The sequence below is a fragment of the Trematomus bernacchii genome, unplaced genomic scaffold, assembly GCF_902827165.1.
Source record: "Trematomus bernacchii unplaced genomic scaffold, fTreBer1.1, whole genome shotgun sequence".
Classification (NCBI taxonomy): domain Eukaryota; kingdom Metazoa; phylum Chordata; class Actinopteri; order Perciformes; family Nototheniidae; genus Trematomus; species Trematomus bernacchii.
Genome location: NW_022987469.1, coordinates 3,602,789 through 3,624,641, shown reverse-complemented (window position 1 = coordinate 3,624,641; position 21,853 = coordinate 3,602,789). Strand labels below are relative to the sequence as shown.

General features: G+C 42.7%; 1 protein-coding gene across 2 annotated transcripts in view; it reads right to left on the bottom strand.

Moving 5' to 3' along the window:
- Nucleotides 1–8,954: 8,954 nt before the first annotated feature.
- The window catches only part of phf2 (PHD finger protein 2), a 70,205-nt gene continuing 57,306 nt past the window's right edge, over nucleotides 8,955–21,853 (bottom strand). The window contains exons 14-22 of one of the 2 annotated variants that reach the window (XM_034144072.1): nucleotides 18,541–18,656; nucleotides 18,277–18,455; nucleotides 17,578–17,645; nucleotides 15,076–15,242; nucleotides 12,981–13,267; nucleotides 12,231–12,326; nucleotides 12,039–12,148; nucleotides 11,650–11,959; nucleotides 8,955–10,846 (exon numbers count right to left, since the gene is read on the bottom strand). In XM_034144072.1, the coding sequence (XP_033999963.1) occupies nucleotides 10,758–10,846; nucleotides 11,650–11,959; nucleotides 12,039–12,148; nucleotides 12,231–12,326; nucleotides 12,981–13,267; nucleotides 15,076–15,242; nucleotides 17,578–17,645; nucleotides 18,277–18,455; nucleotides 18,541–18,656 (1,422 nt within the window). In that variant the 3' untranslated portion in view covers nucleotides 8,955–10,757. The remainder of the gene's footprint in view (nucleotides 10,847–11,649; nucleotides 11,960–12,038; nucleotides 12,149–12,230; nucleotides 12,327–12,980; nucleotides 13,268–15,075; nucleotides 15,243–17,577; nucleotides 17,646–18,276; nucleotides 18,456–18,540; nucleotides 18,657–21,853) is intronic. The other variant, XM_034144082.1, reaches the window with a different exon arrangement.

Genomic DNA, 21,853 nt, shown 5'->3' with positions numbered 1-21,853 from the left:
ATTTACACCATTTACATAATGTAAAAAGAGGTTACATTTTGTAAAACATCTTAATAATGTTTGCGCTATTTTCCCTGCATAGGTGTGCAATGTGAGGTGTTGTGAGACTGGCTGTGTGGACACTGTGTGTGGACACTGTGCAGCCGGCTCTCGGTGTTATTGCAGCTGTAAGTGTGCCAGCCAGGGGACATTTGCAATTCACCTGAATTACAAGCGCTAACCCAGCTCCTCTGTGGCACGGCGTAATGGTTTGTTTGTTTCTGGGGCTTTGCTTTTAGAAAATCATTCCTTATCTGTCATTTGGTTATTGTCACATTGACTAGGCCTAAAAAGTGTGTGTGGGGGGGTTTACTGCCACGTTTACACTCTTTAGTTAAACAGTCCAACTCTGTGAACTCTGTGCAGGTAACAGGTTCATCCAACGCTCCCTGAGACGTATTCTTAGCCTATGATTATAAAGAGTCTCTCTGCGCTCACATTGTTTTAGCAGCACAAGTCTCTCTGTAATCAGCCAAGCCACATCAATGAGGCCAACATGATGTAAATGATCACTTCATTGTCTATAAATCACATGGTCCACAAATATGGTATTGTGGCGGGTCATCTCAAATGAGCATGGGATAGTGTTATGCAATTTTCCATTACGCATTTAATTTTTTTACTTGTTTCCATAAACAACATTTTAAATTCCCCTAAAAAGGCCCTGAGGACGGAAGATAATTAAGAGACAAACAAATAGCCATTTGGAGGGAAGTTTAGCTGGAGTGTTCCTTGGTGCAGCTAAGTGTGTGTAATGGCCCCCCAGATGTCTTTAGCGTTCCTCCCCATTGAGATGTGGTGGCTGTGGGATGTGGAGAGCCGTCACACACCATTGGCTCCCTGTCAGAGGCCTATCTGCTACCACTTACTCAGAAATGCAACAAATTTACTTATAATTACTTAAAATTCTGCTGTGCTTGTTGTGCTCTGACAGTTCATTTATTATGTTTGATTGCTGCCAACTATTTATAGTCCTCTGGATTCTGCAATAAGACAGAAGTGTCCGTGATGATTATCCCCTAGTTTCAGGGTGTTTATTTACTCACTGAGGTCCAGGAGAATACGGCTGTAATTCACGTGCATTCAGGCTTAGAATGACAATTCTCGGGCTCTGCTCATTATCTTACAATCCTGTGTTCTCTGACGGCTTCCCATGCTCTGCTGTATAGAGGCTTGTCTACTGTGCGTTGGAACAATTCAGAAACTGAGTTTACAATCTAAACGTTTAGAAATAACCCATCATTAAATGGTTTCATGTGGAGAAGGTTTTCTATTTCATGGTGCTTCCACTTTGATAATGGAAACACAGATTAAAACATTAAATCATAGGGTCCAAAATTCCTAAGCTAAGACATTTTCAATTAAACTTTTATTTTCAAGTTTGGATGTCTGCAATATACAGACAGCATGTTTTAAATAGCAGAAAGAGCACTGGCATCATATGTTATATTGTTAATCTACAAATGCAACGGATGGATGGAGGGTAAGAGTGCTGTTAGCGAGTGGGGGGGGGGGGGGGGGGGTGGCCACGCTCCATTTCAGCTCCACAAACACACCACAGCGCTCTCCTGATTAAAGGCCTGGTGCCTGGCTGTGGAGGAACAAACTGGTTCACTAACGACGCTTTTCCACTGCAGCACGTAGCACGTTTTTTTGCTTTTCCACTAGGGGTAGTTCCGGCTCAGGGCTACCTTTTCACCTTTTTTCTGGCCCTCCAAAATCGAGGTTCTTACCGGGCCAACAACCGGGCTGAATATGCTAAACTAATGACGTAAACAATCTCGACTGCTGATTGGTCAGAGAGAATCGCTGGCTAGGGGGCTACAACTACAACAAAATGAACATATTTTACCGTGATTTAATTGTAATACACGTTTCAAAATGATGCCGAAGTAACAACATACTGATTTCGGTCTGCAGACAAGACGGCAGGCGAAAAACCTTTTAAAATGCGTGTGTGGAGATCGGATCGATCAGGCTAAGCTAACGTTGTATATGCTCCGACCGTCCACACTCACAACATGGCCTACAGACATAAATAAACCAGCGACTGTATTCACCATGACACAGACAGTCTGTGGTTTGTACTTGTTTAACTTTTGTCCAGTTTCTGAACAGAACAGCCGATCGCCCCGCCTACACTGCGTTACTATAGTTACTACCCCAGTAACTAAACTGTAATGAAAACGCAGCATAAAGTGAGCCTGGCCTACAGGGCCGGCTCTAGACAATTTGCTGCCCTAGGCGAGATTTTAGCTGAATGCATATTTTTTTATCTCTCCAGTTTTAAACGATATTTTTGGTTTACTGTCCTATAGTATACATTGAAATGATTTCAAACCTGTTTTATCCCAATAATGATAAAGGAGTGCCTTGGAGATATGTGTTTACATCAATTGTGATCAAACCGTTTGAGACCCACTGAGATAACTTAGACTAAAGTGAACTATCCTCACACTCAGAGAGTCCTTTACCTCACTGAGCTGTAGTTATCAGCCTCTCAGTCTGACTGGAGAGGACTCTCCCTCCACATCATTGTAGAAACATCTTCTTCTTATATCCGTTAGAGCAGCTAGCACCAGATGTTAATAACAACAGCGCCGGTACCGGTGCGCCCTCTCTCTCTCCCTCGCTCGCTCACTCGCACTTTGGCTGTGAGCTGCGGGCGCCTGATAAGCCAACATCCCCCACTTTCATCACTTACAGCGTCCATCGTACAGGGCAAATGAAAAGTGTAACCGGGGGGAAAAGGGTGTTACATTTTCTTAATTATGAATGTTGTCAAGGCCGAAAATTAGGATGAGCGCCAACGGTCAAAAATGTTTTTTCCCTCCCAGAGCTACCAGCGCAGCGCCTCCCCCAGATCTGGCGCCCTAGGCGAACATCTATAACACCAATGCTACGGGCCGGCGCTGCTGGCTTACCAAGGCCTAACCATACCGTACTAAGCCGTGCTAGGTCCTGCAGTGGAAAAGCGCCATAATACTGTGGGAGTCCTAAAGGAAAGATGAGGCATATTGACTAGATAACGTCCAAATGAATTACTGACGCATCACTGATCGCATTGATGCAACTTAATAGCCACAGGTTTTTTTTTAAAGGCAGGCGTGTCAGAGCAGCTAGTTGTGATTATTCATGAGTGATGCTGGCGTGGACTCCAGTTTGGATCCCCAGCACTGATTTGAAAGGAGAAAATCAATTGTAAATGTAATCCCTGATGATTTAAATTGCCATCATGTGCAGAGGTTGCGTGGTAAATGCCTTTTGTACCAGCCTGGCCTCTAAACTTTTCTGTCATGCCCTAATGTCTGCAACTGCACAACATTCATCTTGATAATGGAGCCTGGCTGGATTTGTCCCCCATAAGGAGCCCAACTTAGAGTTAAAGGAAAGCATCCAGCCAGCAGGCATGTGACCGCGTAATTTTAGCCAGAGAGGCCTACGCTTCCTCTGTTTGCTGTCATTATGCCCTCAGTAAGCCACATAAAGGCCCAGCCATCCTGTCCAGTTTAATGTGGAGATCACTGCACTCCTCGCCGCTGCGCCTGATTGGCTATTATCTAAATGAACCAATGTTCTATATCAGGGCTTTTGACTACATAACTACCCTGTTAATATTCAGAGGAAGTGCTGGAGGTCAGGGAGCTCTCAGCCGCTTGACCTCGGGGTTGCAGGAACCTGAGCCGCAGTGTGGCACATGGCAATGAATGAGCCCTAATGATTTAGATGGTATCTGTTACACAGCCCAGGGAAGCCAATCTCTCCGGGCAATCTGGCCGTGATGAAAAAGCAGGGGTTCGAAAATAAACCCCACTTGTTTCAGAGCGGGGTGGCGCTGCACGTCACTGGATTCAGTTAGAGCTCCAATAATCACACACAGATGAGCACACAGCAGCCGTAGATGCATTTTGTTGTACAGGGAAGTGAGTGAAGGAAATGCAGCCAATCATTTGGACTGTTTGTGTTAACTCAGTGCTTAAGTGACTTCAGCACCTTGTTACAGAGGCCTCATGAAGGGAGCTATCACAGGAGCCTCTCCGGAGGATTAAGGGAGCATTTGCCTCAGTAGGGCTAAAAACAGGCCATTTGTGCAGATGTTTAAGACACTTGTTGATGTGTGGTAAGGCTTGAGTTTCTCTAGATTACTCAGGTAAACATTGAGCTTATGCAGAGCAACAAAAGCTTGAGTTTAAAGAGCGCTTTCAAACTGTTTCCCTCCATACTGCATGCAAACAATGAGGGAGGTCATGATATCACCACTAATGGCGCGTTTCCACTGCAGCGCGGAGCCCCGTTTAAGAGAGCTGTGACGTCAGCGGCCCGTCTTTGGTTGTGTTTCCACTTGGCCTAGTGCCGGCTAGCGGGTCCTAATTCACAGTTTTTCTGGCCCCATTAAATCGTGGTTCTAGGGCCAGAGACAACGAGGCTGAGTCGGGCTGAGTATGCTAAACTAGAGAGAGAATCGCTGGCAAGGGGGCTACAACTACAACAAGTTGAACATATTTGACCGTGATTTAATTGTAATACACGTTTCAAAATGATGCCGAAGTAACAACATACTGATACCGGTTAGTAAAAACCATGAATTAATGTTTGACAAGTCTGCAGACAGACGGCAGGGGAAAAACCTTTTAAAATGCATGTTTTCTAAATGGAGATTGGCTAAGCTAACGCAGTATATGCTCCGACCGTCCACACTCACAACAACGGCCTATACAGACATAAATAAACCAGCCATGACACAGACAGTCTGTGGTTTGTACTTGTTTAACTTTTGTCTAGTTTCTGAACAGATATGAGGAGCTGTGAGCTCTGAGGGCTAACAGCTAACGGCTGTGTTGTTTTTCTGGGGTTCTCATTGAAGATGACGTCACGGCTCCGCCTACACTGCGTTACTATAGATACTACCCCAGTTCCTAAACTGTAATGGAAATGCGCCATAAAGTGAGCCAGTCCTAACGAGGCCTAGCCATACCGAGCGAGGCCGAGCGAGGCCGTGTAGTGGAAATGCGCCACAACAGCCCATCTCCAACTGGAATATAATTTACAAAAAACGAATTAATTATATATTGGCAAGTATACTCATATAATTTTCTATTACGAACACATAACATGACCAAACTATTTAAAATCTCATTTGTTTATAAAAATGTGTACACAAAGAATATGCAGCGATGTCTAAATAATCATAATAAAAGCAGTCGTTGGTTTAATACACAACAAATGAAATAAATACTTTTTAACAGTTAAAGTCTTTTAAATTATGTAAACCGCATGGAAGATGTGTCCTGATTTATAATGTCACCAGTCAAAAGATATGCATTAATAAAACACATCTTAGGCACTTGATATGATTGTTTGTTAGTTATTGGCAGTATTTATCCAGATCTGTGACAAGAAGCAATGTCTGGTGTTGAACAACCATCATGAGCAGCACCTTCTCATCACACCACAAATACTGCGTCATATTAATAACAATTCATAACTTCATTAGCATTAAGGCTGTCTCGGCTACAGTCACTAACACTTCAGTCAGGACTACCAGGTGACTGCAGAGCTGCCCAATGCTGACATGTGTTCTGAAGACAAATAATGATCCAGGAGGTTTTATTAAGAAAAGGAAAGGCTTTATTGATATGTATACCTGAACACATGCAGGGAAGAAGTGTTTTTGTTTTTGCTGTATATTTCTGTATTGACTAATTCTGGCAATTATACCTAAATAGATCCTTACAATAATTCATTTAAATATGTATATATTCCCAGACAGAATGATCAGGTTATTACTATAGAATTATTACTAGCTAGGAATATTTGATAAGTACATTAAGTTAACGCTATCTCATCAGCTTGCTCAATTTGTGTCTGTCTCTTGACGGGGATTAATTATAGGGCAGTAATTAGGACAATGGTTGGAGTAAAACGGTCTGGTCCATTAGGGATGCTTTCTGTAGTGTTCCCTTTCCTGTAGTGTGTTCTATAGTGCATATAAATGGTCTAAAATCCCTGTGTTCCCTCCAGAGGGAGTTTCTCCTCCCCCCTGCCTGAAACATGCTTCTATTCTATTGCTAAGTGGGCAGGACATCTCTAAGCTGCTGGCCAATCACAACAGAGCTGGCCAGCATCTACTTTGCACAGATGCAAAACAAGAAAATGACAAGGCAAAAAAGGCAGACTTTGAAAAGTGTGTTGTAGAAAATAATTTCAACACTTACTTCTTTGAAATAAATACCATCTTCTGCTAGCTACCACATAATGACTTCTACTTCTACTACAATCAGGAGTCCTACCTGGCATCTCATTTGTGCCTTCTGCTTTTTCTTTCCAAAGATTTTGGGCATACACATACATTTTTTTATGGAAGAAATGTAATTATGGAATAATCATTAGTAACTGCGAGCAATGATTTTGTATTTCTTGCCTTAATACACCAATGATGGAGTTACTTAGTAATACTAAAACATACATTATTCAGCTGTCAGCAGGTGATGTAACCATGGTTTTGTATTACATGATCAATATGTAGGTAGTCCAATTTGCATTGTTGGGCAGAATAAAAAACGTAAAAACATGGTTAACGTCCAAAGGTTTAATAAACTCATTAAAAAAAACGTTGGTGTGCTTTTGACATGTAGATGGAGTGTTCTCTGCAGTCTGAGAATTAAACAACTTTTCCAGCAGGCCTTGATCATGCTCACATTAATAATACTCTCAGTTGGGTGGGCTCTCACTTCACTCGTGACAGTCATTTCCTTGATGTGTGTCAAAGATTAACGATGAAGTGTTGTTTTCCACTTTCAAACTTTCAGGCTCACCAAAGGTTAAGGAAACATGGCACCATAACACAAGCCTCAGTGTTTGTCGTTTACTTCTCCATCATCCATACTTCCATTTTATGCTGGCGCAGCACTGTGTTTTGTATAACATTGCTTTTTAAAAGAGCTGGAAAATCTATAAGCACTTAAATAAAAATACAACAAATTCAGAAGAATAATCCTTCATCTACCTGTTGGAGCCGCAGTATGTGACATCCCTGCTCAAATATAAATATGCACCATGACAGTCAAATCATTTTATACTTCCAGGAATAAAGGGTGTATGTGTTTGTGTGTGTGTTAGTGTGTCTGTTTATGTGTGTGTGTGTGTGTGTGTGTGAGAGAGAGGACTTCCTATGGTTGACAGAGCAGGTAATCCACGTAGAGGCAAGCAGCTTTAAACAGCTGCAGGTCTGCCACCTTTCATCAGTGCGCCCCCCCCCCCCCCAGACAGCCTACAAACTGTCAGTAAGGCAGTGGCCCCGGGGCCCCTACTCATTCGTAGATCTCAAGCTTTACCAGTCTGTTGGCAGAGGAATCACCACACATTATTACTTATGACACCCCTGAACTCAGAAGAATGGGATGCATAAATGGCAGAGCAGGGGGGGGTTAAACCAAATTCTTTGAGTAACTTTGCATCCCTGCACGGCCACACAAAGGCAAAGCTAACCTGACATTCCTGTGTAATTAACACATCTCTCACATGGCACGTTTCTCTTGACCACTTGGGACTCCCATACAGGACCGGAGGCTTTTCAAAGCAACCCGTTCACATCTGTGATCACTGAGCCACGCAGCGTGGCCATGAAGGCAGTTAGCCTGGAACACTCTGCAGGCATTGTTTTTAATACACTGACATTTAAATTGTGATCCCACTTGCCCTTTGGAGGGGAACAACTGCACTGCTGGAAGTGGCAAAGCAACTAGGAGGGAAATATTTTTTTTTCCTAACATTAAAATATTTTGCATTAAATTTGTTACAAAATTCTAAAATTGGACACATTCATGAGAAACGATGGACACATTTCTCACTTCTTTTTCAGTTCACTTGTTTATCTCACAATGGTAATTTGTCCAAATATTAATAGTAACTGCTTTGATTTGGACATAAAATGTTAAATTAGAGCACAAAGAAAAGAGGCTACGTTTAATTCCAGTGAAATCAGTGTCTCTGAGGACACGTGGTTCATTGGCTGATGTCGGAGCTTGTGCTAACAATTAGCTAACAATAACAACTCACTTTGATGCTAACCAGGGTGGAAACAGGGTCATGACCTTTAACACAATCCCAGATCTGATGGAGAAATTAAATGAAACATCAACATGGGGAAATGCACATTCCCATGAAGATCGCCATAAGTGTCGAATCAACTTTGTCCTGATGCATTTTAATTAGGGGGTATACAAATGATTATTAACAGTATTAATGTGTGGAGGCTTCACATAACTTCTATTTTCACAGGATCAGTTCAGAAATACATGAAGTAATTGTTATCTCATTTAGTTTATTGTAGGAGACATGTGTTGAATGTGCAACAATTCATTTTCTTAGAACGTCCTCATTAATGTTCACAGCCCGTCTTCAACCGGGCTTCCCTTTCCTCTTCAAATGATATGGACCAACACGTGGCTTAAAAATGAACTCTGAGTGTGTTCTAACTTTGAGTTCTAATATGCAGATCATACTCAAATATTGCTGCTCCATGTGTGCTGTATATGTATATGTATATATATATATATATATATATTTACACAAATACATAAACCATGGAGACATGCTGTCTGACGCTCAGACTGCCCAGCTCAGTCAGAGGAACATGAGGAATGGGTTTTCCATGAATGTATGTGAACACTCGTGCTCAGGATGGTGTAAAAAACTGCAGAGCACTTTTACGTTAATACATTTTTAATGGTGTTGGCTTTGGCTTGGTTTTAATTAATGACTTGGCTAAAGCAGCTGCTTAAGCTCCGGGAGACCAGACCCTGAAGTGAGTGCAGAACCTGGATCACTTGATGCATCCTCAAAGCAGGAAACTTGTTTAGTCGTCAAAAAGACGCCGTCAGGTTGCAAGTGGGCGAGGAACACATTACAAGGTAGGTTTTACACAGTAACTGTATTGCAAAAGTAAACAAGGCGGACAATCATATCATTAACAACAATATGTTTGTTCTTCAGGATTTCTCGATGTCTTAAAAAAGTGAGCAATGATCTCAAACAGAATAGTCTAAATACAGAAAAATATAGATTCAGGTCAAAAAGGATTGTAAATACTTACTAGTACTGCAAATAACAGTAAGGGAAGACAGCTACAACAGGTATGATCCACTGTCTGGCACAGCGGATGCATTTAATAGGTCGGACATACAAAAATAAATCACAACAAAACAACACAAATATTGTACAAATAAAAACCTGAAAATATGCCCCGCTGAAAGTTCGATGGGAGCGCATCTCATCTGTGAGAAGTGGACGCATGGAGTAAATGTGTGACTAAAACATTGCTGCTATACAGTATACAGCGCATTACACTGAACATGGCCTGACCAGAAGAAAAGGGTGTGACTATAACTGGAATATTACCAATAAGAATAATAACACATTGGACATGTTTCCTATCATAACATTGACATTAAGAGAAGACAGTATGGAGATAAAAATGTGTGCTAATGGAGATTCTCGTGTGTACAATTTTCCTGATGTCCCCTAACACACACGCATCCTAGAAAAGGAAAGGAAAAGAAGAAGGAAAAACAACAACTGTCTGCTAAGGGAAATTTCACAAGTTGATGAAATAATTAAAAAGAATATTCTTAAGAATTTTACAAGTATAAAAAGCTACAAACATTAATAAATTACATCACTGACACATAAACACTTCACAAGGTGCTAGTAAAATAATTCCGAAAGCCTTCATGATACTACAAGTGGAACAAGAGGCTGGTCGCAGAAACACAGTTTCCTTTTTTCCTGTTATATCAATGTCCTCCAAGCTGTGTCTCTTGTTCAAACAGAATCACAATACAATTAGCTTTGTGTATGTAAGGCCATATGACAATACAATGTATTATTTCTTCAGTTGTTTTCCAGACAACACCTTTAAATCTAATGGGGGTTCAAAATGAATTTCTGCCTTTAAAAATGTTAATACAAATCTAAGTAAAGCAAATTAAAACAAAAGAAATGTGGTGGAAATGTAGAATGAAGCCTTAAGGGAAAGGAAGGATAGAAAAGCAGTCATTTAACAGGTTATGTACAAGCTACATTCTATAAACTGTACTTTGTGAAGGTGCTGCCTGGGAAATCAAGAGAAGAGAGAAAGTATCCCCATGTGACTGCACACCTGACATAGATGAGGCTTATCATTGGCTACAGCGCCACCTACTGTCGCACATCCTATGCTTTTCATGTCCAGACACTTGTGCTTTACAGTTGAAGTAGGCTTCCTGTCTATGACTCCAATCCAATAAATACTTAAGTGTTAACATAAAGAGAAAACTGCAGGGGGGTGGGGGGGTTGGGCGCAATCATCAGTGTGGCAATGATAAGCTGCATCCATATAGGAGAAATGATTGAGTCAAATCCCCATACCCTGCCTCAAGCGCACATGCAACTTAATACATGCAAGGGATACTTTCAAATCCTGGAATGACTGCAATGTATTTTTACTTCATCTGTTTGCAACCCCTGATAAACTGACAGCTGTAGTAAAATGAGACATGTTCTCTTAAAAAATATTTATAGTAGGTTCTGTACATCTTAATATCTGAAAGTTATAAAGTATAAGTAGAGGCAAAAACCTATTTGAGTGATGTTCTTCATAGAAATTGAAAAATGCATGATCTTGGGGGGGGGGGGGGTCCGGATGGAGTCCCAGTCCGGCAGCAGCGTTCTGCTGCATGCTACAGGAGGAGCTTTCCATTCCGATGGATCTTTAAAATCTTTCCAAGTCTCTGTTTGGCTGTTGCCATGCCTTTCTTTAGCCGCTTCGCTGTGAAGAGAAGAAGACAGGGTGAGTGTTCCGCTGCTCGGATCACCTCCACTTCACTTCTTTAAGCTAAATGCTACAAGGTCAAAACGGCTTTGTTTCCTGGCCCATAAGTGCCACCAACTGCCCGACAGTGGAACGACATGATGTGTATAATAACAGATTGTCATCATGTTACTGATGCTGCTTTCAACAGAAAGGAGGGGGTTATTTGTTATTCTCAGATCACTGCATGTAATATGCATATGCAGGTATTAAGTGACTGCACTAACCTTCAGCACCAATCATTTACACAATGACAACACAATGACAACACAATGACAACACACATCTACAGCTCTTTCTCATGTCTAACTAGATGAATATACTTTGCACCTGTTCATTGATAAAAGCCACTAATTCCATATTTGATTCCACTGACTGTAGGAAGGCTTAGTCTATACTCATTTTTCATTTGTGATTGGAACTTTTATTCATCATAAATATTTGTAATGTCTGCTTGCCTGTTTTACTGACTCACAGACTTTAATTATGTTACCAGTTACTTACAAGAAGCTTCTTGAGAAATGATTGGGACAGTCTTCTAGGTTTTATAAATGTCTCAAAGATCAGAAAACAAGCCAACCTTAGCATGCTAATATTAGCTTATTAGCACAACTGCAAAGGGTCTTAGCTATTGGTCTCTGATGCTGAGGCAGGCTGGAGGATCAGCTGTTGTTAGCGTTGGTCAAATGGAGGGCAGCTAGTTCGATAGCACGGCTAACAAATCCACACATAACGGCTCTGAACATTTGGTTCAGGCTCACCTTTGGCGTCTGCTGACACCACACGCTCCACCTTGGCCATGCTGCTGCTTGTGGTGCTCATGGGGTTGCTGCTGTTGTTGGGAGAAGAAATCGAAGGTCGCCTTTGGCTCAGAAAAACGCCGGGCGCCATGGGCTGTGGCCCCCCCGGCGACTTTACTGTTCCTGTGTTGAACTCAGGGTCCGTCAGGCTGCCGTCGTCCACATTGTGCTCCGGCGAGCTGCTGTCCTGAGACGCTTTCGGTGGCTCCTCTATTACTATTGCCTTCTTTTTGGTGCTTTTCTTCTTCTTCTTACTTTTCTGCTGCTCCTCCTGTTGACGCAGACATATGGTTGAGCAATGCTTATAGGAATAGTTGCTGTTGTTATGTAAAACTATTGCAGTGGCATACCTGATGAGAAAGCTTTGCTGCAGCTGCAGCCAGCCCCGTCTCTATGGAGGCCACGCGCGCCCCGTCTCTCGCCGGCCTCTCCTGCCGAGGAACCGAGGGTCCTACCCGCGCTTAAATCACACCCATTCAGAGGTTTAGAACACATATGCCTTTTAGAGTAGAACTTCCATTTTCAGCAATACAAGAATGTACCTGTCGGGCTGTAGGGAGTGTCGTCACTGCTTTTTCGTTTTTTTGATCTGGATTTGAAAACCGGATTATCCTCTTCAGACTCCAACGAGGGATAAACTAAAACCGAAAGATGCAAAGCATTACTGACAAGTTGGGCGGGTAGGTTTCCGATGAAAGGATGTAGACAACGTAACAGTACCGGCCAATCATGTCACAAATGTAAAACATTGAGTGTTACTAAAGTGCACTGCTTTCTGTTTTCCATGCATGTGAAGTTTCCACTGACAGCATGCAGGACAGCTGTGAGACAGCTGTGGACTGCACAGGAGAGCTCTCGTGTCTGACAATAGGATAATCAAGATAAAAAATGGCCTGTTTACAAAGAAAGAAATGAGTGCCAGTGCTTCACACTGGCCTGAAGATTTGTGATTCATACAACTAATTAGACCCTAATTAAAAGTTCAAAAGGATGTAAATGAACGATTGGCAGCTCATGTTAATGGCTTACTAACAAGCTGAACAACTGTTTGGATTGGACTCACAAAGAAAACACTTCAAAGAAAAAAAAACACAACTTGGAAAAACACGAAAGGCAAATTTGGAATAGAAGGCACAAAAAATAAACCCTATTGTGTACTCTGTGTAATGAAAAGGAATGGAAGAGCCACATATGGGTCTGGTTTTGTAACAGCACCTGTGCACTGAGGATCAGTCCTGACCACGCTGAGCAACATCAACAACATCTTCCTAAACTAAAATAGGACAGCTTACCATAATCAGAGTCCTTGAAACACGCGTCCATGTGGTCCTGGTCGTCATCGTAATCCAAACTCTCAATGCTGCTGCTTTTCCTGGGTTTCTTAGGAAGCCGTTTGGTGGGTCGCTTGCTGTTGCCACCGCCCGCCCCCCCGCCCGCCTTCCTGCCGGCCGGCGTGCTGTGAGAGTTGCTCTTGGACTGGCTGCTCCACGGTTGCTGCAGGCTGTCTGAAGACGACAGGTTGGCCATGGACAGCATGCCCTGAATGGCCTCCTGTGTGCTGGGAGATGCAGGTGGCTGACTGTAAGTACGTCAATAAAGAATACACAACAACACAGCCATTACACAGCAGTCAGCACGCCGCAGAGGTGAAGAGTAACTCAGAGATATGATCGTCCATGGAAATGTCAGCAGTATTGCTGTATTATTATCATTTGACACCAGCAAAATATAATAAAATGTTAATCTGTATAATAATACTCTCCATGGAAATATATTCCCACACCTATTACACTATGAAGCTGCTAGGCTGAACATGGAGCCTAGTGCGATCTCTTTATTCTCTGCACTCACCACGTTGTTCTTCAAAGCCCAGAAACAATTTTACAGGGTAAAAAGTAGACCATCACGAGCTGCAGCAGGCAGCAGACTGGGGGGGGGGGGGGAGCCAGGAGCCCCCATGAATCAACCGACTGCTGACAGAACCTGCTTCACTTGCTAGTTGATTTTTCAGCTCCAAGCGAAGATATAAAAGATCTGCTTTTTCATCCAATTACATCGTTGTTGAGCAAGACATTTGTTTGCCAGTTGTCGCCCATGAAGGAGCATACGACCTAGAATGTGTCTGTTGTAGGGATGTTAAGATTCACCGATTCACATCGGTGCACCGGCATAAACGTTCAAGATGCGAGTGCACCGGTTGAAAGAGTGCACATCGGCTACAGTTTGGGTTGAACTCGCGATGCATCGATTGTAGCGTCTTTGCATCGGTAAAAAAACGATTCATTCACATAATATCCCCTCATCTTGTCAGCACTCAGCAGAGACGATCTTTGATCTTTGCTTCGCACTACGGAGGCCGAGAGTCTCAGTTATCAACACACATGGAAGTCGAGGAGAAAGAGAAACACAGCGCACCGAAAAATACCTACAAATCAATCGTTTGGCAACACTTCGGATTTTTCAAGAAAGACGGACAACTTGAAAAAACGCTCACAAATTGTAAACGATGCCGTGCTGCTTTGAAGTACACAAGTAGTACGAGGAACTTAGCGACGCACATAAAGAGGCGACGTGGGGTCTGCGGCTGAAAAGAGAAACCTGAAAGTTAGACATATGAGTTAAATCACTCAGTGAGGTGTTCTGTCAGAGAGAGTGGTGTTTAGTTTACAACAGACTGTGACTGCCAATAATAGTTTAAATGTCTTCCTTACAATTGTAAGCAGTTATGAAATACCTGTTTGTGAAAGGTTATTTTCTTTATTGTTCCTATAGAAACCAATGCTTTCTGCTCTCTGGTGAGTTAGCCTATGAGTGAGTGTTAAGCACATCAGGCTGGCAGTTGTATGGACACTATGGTAGTTGTTATTTGCACATTGTTAATCCTGGGCAATGCATCCGTAAATTGTTTAACTGTGAGGTGTTATAACATTGTACTGTACTCTGGAGACAGAGAGCACTACTACACTTGTGAAAAGACCTGTTTGTAAGGTAAAAAAGAAACAGCATGATGGGATGTGCAGTACTAGTAGAGAGAAGCAAATATGTAAAGCACTTTTTTGTTAATGTATGATTTGCTGCATATAAGGAATAAAACAAAATCCTCTGTCGTACCATATTGAAATATCATTATTTTGCATCGTGTTGAATCACATCGTATCGCCCCGAATCGCATAATGTTGAATCAAATCGTATCGAACTGTATCGCAACAGGGGTGAATTGTATCGTATCGCATCGCCTGGTGCTTGAAATGTATCATTAATGTATCGTATTGTTGGCAACGTATTGAGATGCGCATCGCATCGGCCTCAGTGATGGAGATGCACATCCCTACTCTGTTGAGAGGAGAAACAAGAGGAACACTGCAGTGTTGCAGGAGCTCAGTCTACCTGTTGGTGCTGTAGTCAATCCCTCCCACTTGCTTGCTCGCCTGCAGTAGGTCAAGAATCCCTGCAGCGCTTCCGCCCTTTTTCTTGACCTTAGAGTTGCGACTCTTCACCTCAGGCTTGGCCTCTGTGTCTATGTGCAGAGTCTCTTCATCTGAAGAGTCCACACTCTAAGGAGAAAGAGACAAAAGACACACAGAGGAATATGGTGTAGCTTCAAAGTTAAGACACTTGCAGCCAAAGTTGTTTTCAATGTGACTTCTCTGATCACATTTTTCAGGTTGTGCCTGTTCATTACTTTTGAAGGTTTTTCTGCAGTTCTTACAGACAAAACTGAGCTTTGGACCCCTACTGACCACCTCTTTGTGGTTATTTAGTTTAACACAAATGTATTTGGAAATATGCACACTGTACGGTCTGTAGGACTACGTTACGGTCTGTAGGACTACGTTACTGTCTGTAGGACTACGTTACGGTCTGTAGGACTACGTTACTGTCTGTAGGACTACGTTACGGTCTGCAGGACTACGTTACTGTCTGCAGGACTACGTTACTGTCTATAGGACTACGTTACGGTCTGTAGGACTACGTTACGGTCTGTAGGACTACGTTACGGTCTGGTCTGTAGGACTACGTTACGGTCTGTAGGACTACGTTACTGTCTGTAGGACTACGTTACGGTCTGTAGGACTACGTTACAGTCTGTAGGACTACGTTACAGTCTGTAGGACTACGTTACAGTCTGTAGGACTACGTTACTGTCTGTAGGACTACGTTACGGTCTGTAGGACTACGTTTCGGTCTGTAGGACTACGTTACGGTCTGTAGGACTACGTTACGGTCTGTAGGACTACGTAGGACTACATTTCGGTCTGTAGGACTACATTACGGTCTGTAGGACTACATTACGGTCTGTAGGACTACGTTACTGTCTGTAGGACTACGTTACGGTCTGTAGGACTACGTTACGGTCTGTAGGACTACGTTACGGTCTGCAGGACTACGTTACTGTCTGCAGGACTACGTTACGGTCTGTAGGACTACGTTACGGTCTGTAGGACTACGTTACGGTCTGCAGGACTACGTTACTGTCTGCAGGACTACGTTACTGTCTGTAGGACTACGTTACGGTCTGTAGGACTACGTTACGGTCTGTAGGACTACGTTACGGTCTGCAGGACTACGTTACTGTCTGCAGGACTACGTTACGGTCTGTAGGACTACGTTACGGTCTGTAGGACTACGTTACGGTCTGCAGGACTACGTTACTGTCTGCAGGACTACGTTACTGTCTGTAGGACTACGTTACGGTCTGTAGGACTACGTTACGGTCTGTAGGACTACGTTACGGTCTGGTCTGTAGGACTACGTTACGGTCTGTAGGACTACGTTACTGTCTGTAGGACTACGTTACGGTCTGTAGGACTACGTTACAGTCTGTAGGACTACGTTACAGTCTGTAGGACTACGTTACAGTCTGTAGGACTACGTTACTGTCTGTAGGACTACGTTACGGTCTGTAGGACTACGTTTCGGTCTGTAGGACTACGTTACGGTCTGTAGGACTACGTTACGGTCTGTAGGACTACGTAGGACTACATTTCGGTCTGTAGGACTACATTACGGTCTGTAGGACTACATTACGGTCTGTAGGACTACGTTACTGTCTGTAGGACTACGTTACGGTCTGTAGGACTACGTTACGGTCTGTAGGACTACGTTACGGTCTGCAGGACTACGTTACTGTCTGCAGGACTACGTTACGGTCTGTAGGACTACGTTACGGTTTGTAGGACTACGTTACGGTCTGCAGGACTACGTTACTGTCTGCAGGACTACGTTACTGTCTGTAGGACTACGTTACGGTCTGTAGGACTACGTTACGGTCTGTAGGACTACGTTACGGTCTGGTCTGTAGGACTACGTTACGGTCTGTAGGACTACGTTACTGTCTGTAGGACTACGTTACGGTCTGTAGGACTACGTTACAGTCTGTAGGACTACGTTACAGTCTGTAGGACTACGTTACAGTCTGTAGGACTACGTTACTGTCTGTAGGACTACGTTACGGTCTGTAGGACTACGTTTCGGTCTGTAGGACTACGTTACGGTCTGTAGGACTACGTTACGGTCTGTAGGACTACGTAGGACTACATTTCGGTCTGTAGGACTACATTACGGTCTGTAGGACTACATTACGGTCTGTAGGACTACGTTACTGTCTGTAGGACTACGTAGGACTACATTTCGGTCTGTAGGACTACGTTACGGTCTGTAGGATTATGCTGCGGTTATGATGGTATGGTGTCAGTGACCACACAAGCACCTGCTTCATATTCATGCCCCACCTTTTACTTTCAGCTTAGAGGGTTCTTGTTCAGATTCACAACATTGTATCTCTACACTTGAATTTGAGTTTTAAAGGAGCATTGCAGCATGGTCTTGTCATGGTAAGCTTGATAACATGATGGCCAGGAGGGAAGGATTGCCATCTGTAATACGTACCGGTTTCACCAAGGGCTGAAACTTTGGTTTCTTGGCTGGTTGAATGGGTTCTTTAATGTCCGACAAAACTGGAAGAAAAAACATTGACCATTGAGCAACAGCTCAAACACAGGATGCAATGGAAATATTGCTTCATTTTGGACAGTAAGGCTGGTTGTTAGTGCTAATACCATACTCGACCAAAACAACAATCTATACTTTACTCTGGTGAATACACATTCTAACATATCTGAAATGTCTTTGACAGGGTCTCACTTTGCTATTTTGTGTGGTTCTAGTTATCTAGCTAGGAAGACAATGTCTCAAAGTGCCCAGTCCCCATATACACAGGTTTTATCATTCTATTGAAACGCTGTTCACACAAGCACAGTTTAATAAATGTCTACACATAAAAAAACACACACACACACACACACACACACACACACACACACACACACACACACACACACACACACACACACACACACACACACACACACACACACACACACACACACACACACACACACACACACACACACACACACACACACACACACACACACACACACACACACACACACACACACACACACAATAACTCTGTGACCTAAACGCTGTGTGGGTGTGGCCAAAATGCAAAGAAAAGGCTATGTTTACATAAGTACTGTGAACGTGAGGTCAAGGCCTCCATCCCTGCTACAAAGGGACACTCACAGGACAGATCTCTCTTGACCGCGTTCTTTTTCCGCCTGATGGGGAACTCGTCAATCTTCAGCTCCCCCTCATCCGAGACGTACTCGTACTCGTCTCTCACCGGCTTGGATTTGTCCTCTTTTAGGTTTTGTAATGATCCAAAAACACTTGAGTTGGTCTGAGGTTTCAGCATCTTGGAGCTGAAAAGCAAACACAGGATAATGACGCAGTGTTGGAGCTGCTGCTATGATCACTACAGAACACCTGAGAGCGGGGCAAACATACCCCAGCGTCTTCTTGTGAGACATGGTGAAGCTGAATCTGTCTTTATTGCCTGACAGTGGTGTTCTGTCAAATTTGCAATCTTCTTCCATTTTCAGCAGGGAATCTGGTTTACTATTCTGTAAAGTTACACAGGACATATCTTAAGTAAACTTTCACATCATAGCATTTTTACGTTTTAGCTCTTTGTTTTGCAGCTGTCATCAACTTGGTGAACATGGTGGAGCATTTATTATTTGTAATGTTTCAGATAATAATTAAATAAGATGATTTAAAGTTAATGTGGTGTTAGCAGCTAATTGTATTTCCTCCAGAGAAACAATCAAATCAATGAAATCCATGCTGGCGGCTTTCACACTGCCCATTCAGTCCTGCCGTTTAGCGCGTTATGTTTATTTAATAGTGAAGTCTTTAGTTCAGATGTTTATTCTAAGCTTCATAGGATTGATTTTTATTTTCCTGACATTCATACATTATATTGTACTAGTTGCTTTTATAGTTCATTTCATTTACAGTGAAGATGAATGTACGGTTTCTCTATCTTTTAATTACGACTATCCATTTCTGTAAAAGGCCATGCTCAATACACAATACCTGGGATACAATGGGTTCAATTTAAAGGAACATTTTCAAAATAAATCATGGGACCAAAATTTGAAGCCAATACAGTAGCACGTACACTGGTTTGGCTAACCAAAAGCTATTGTTCTTCCAGGATTCTTGCTTCTTGTTTCTGAGTTTTTTATGTTCATAGTTGATTGCATTTATTGTAAGAGGCTTTGGATAAAAGCATCAGCTAAATGTCCTGTAATGATGTTTCTCAGAAAAATGTCAAAATGTCAAACAACACAAAATGCCGCTTAGCACTGTAGCAGCCACCAAATGGCTAGAATCAGCACATGTACGGATGTAACATATGCAGTTATATCGGATGTAAACTGCTGTTATTTGACTTCAACTTAGGATGGATGATCAGTACCAGTCTCATCAACTCATTGCAAGACACAAAATGCAATCCCCCTTCTGTGATGGAGAGATTGTATTTAAAAGAGATGAGTGATATCAGAATGATCACGCATGATATTTTCTGAGCCAACTCAACCTAAACTAAATGTAGGAATGCAGGAATGGCCTGACAATCACCAATGAGCACACTGTGTGGTTAACTGTGATCCACGAATATTCTTTTTCCCTCTACAACCATTTTGTCTCCTAAATAAAAGGCATGTGAGGCGTGTTGTGACCAGAATGCTTTCTGTTCACTGAGGATAACATGTAGCATTGCCTCACTGCAGCAGAGATCTTGATGACTCAGCAGAGCATCAGGGACCTCAGGGTCTCTGCTCCAGCTGCAAGTGTTTGATGTGAGGAGATCCTTGGAGCATTCCAGCAGTTTGGCATGGAATGTTCCATGAAACCAAAACCCTTTTAAAGAAGAGGGCACATGTAACTACTTGGATTGAAGGCGGCCGATGGGCACGAGGTGTGATTTCATGAGGTGAACTCAACAATACTTTTGGAGGATCTTACATGTTGTTCCTGTTCAACTTGAACCAGTGAAAACTCTTTGAGTCCTTTTACCAAAAGTCTGAAATTATAAAGGCTTGTGATATTCTTGACTTTTACATGCAGCCATTAGTTTAAATCATCAATCATCGACTTCCGGTTATGGTGGCTTGCTAGAAAGACGCAACTATCAGTGCTCCGCCAATTTCTATCTTAAATACTGTTTTACCCACGTTTTATGACAACCCATTGTATCTACTCTACGGAAAAGAGAGTGAAATGTCGGATGCAGCCGGAAAATCGACTAAAGGACGAACAAAATCACTTCGGTCTAAACTAGAAAACTTCGGAGCATCCAAGCTACACGTGGAAGCTAAAGAAAGTTCTCCTAGCGCTAGCATAGCGCCGGCCATGGCCTCTGTTGAGACGGGTGAGATCGGGCTGGGGGAAGCTGGCTCGGAGAAAATCCTGGTTGCCATAGGCTCTCTAAAGTCTGACTTTTCCACAAGACTTGATGGCATTATAGGGAGTGAGAAAGGAGGTACGTGAATGCTCAGAACGAATTGCAGAGGATGAAGTAAGAATCTCAGGTGAAAACACTCGAGGCTAAAAACACCAAGCTAGAGGATAACGTTGAAGACTTGGAGGCAAAATCCAGGTTATCCAACTTGAGACTGGTGAATCTGCCAGAAGACGCCAAAGGAGGGGATGCTTGTGCTTTCCTCGGAAACTGGATCCCAGACGTATTGAATTTGGACCAGCTACGTTCAAAGTTTATACTGGAGAGAGCTCACAGAATCGGCCAGAGGAGGGATGCTAATGCCCCACCAAGAACATTTATCATGAAATTCCTAAACTATAGGGACAAGATGGTTGTAACGAAGGCAGCCAGGGCAAAAAAACTGATCCTAGACCAGCAGTGAGATTTTACCCATACTTGGCTGCAGGAGTGCACAAGCGGTAGAAGACGTTCGATAATGTCCGTCAGAAACTACTGAACCTGGGGATCCGGTACGGCATGCTATTACCGGCTCGGCTCCTGGTAACCTACAAGGACAAGTCGCACACTTTTGAGAACCCGTCTGCTGTGGAGAACTTCATCGAGCGGATTACAAGAGAGGAGGGACAGGCTGATTAACGTTGTTACAGTATAACTTGAGTCATGACAGCTGGCGTCATTCTATTATTTTAGACAGGGGTGTGGCCTTTGTCGAATAACCAGGAAATACACATTTCGATCGCTTCTTCTGTCGTTTACATTCATCTTTTGGTATTTGGGTCCATAGGAACACTTGGATGCACATTCAGTACCAGTGTGTGAGGTTGTGGTTGCGATGCCGATATCCGGACGCGTACAGCGAGGACTACAAAAAGACACATGAGGTGACTGGGGATGTCTGTTCAAAACATTGCAAGCTTGAATAAATCATTTTTGCAAAGATAGCAGCAGAAATGTCATTGCTACATGTGCAGGGATATTTAGACTTTAAATGCTGCTTGATCATTAATGTTGGTCTCGGCAAACAATATTATGAATCCTCTATTCAAAAATATTATTCAGTGTTCATCGACATGAAAATAACTAAAAAGTTCATGCTGGACTCAAACAGCACTCCCAACAGCAAAAATCACTCGAGCCCTGCGCGTTATGAGTGAGCTACGGATCAATACGAAATATTTGATAATCACAGCTGAATTTCTTACATTGACATTGTTAAAAGATTCAGAAAAATTCAACCCGACCATCATTTATAATGTGAGCGAATTTATGTACACTTTAAGCCACATAATATAAATATTATAGTAGGCA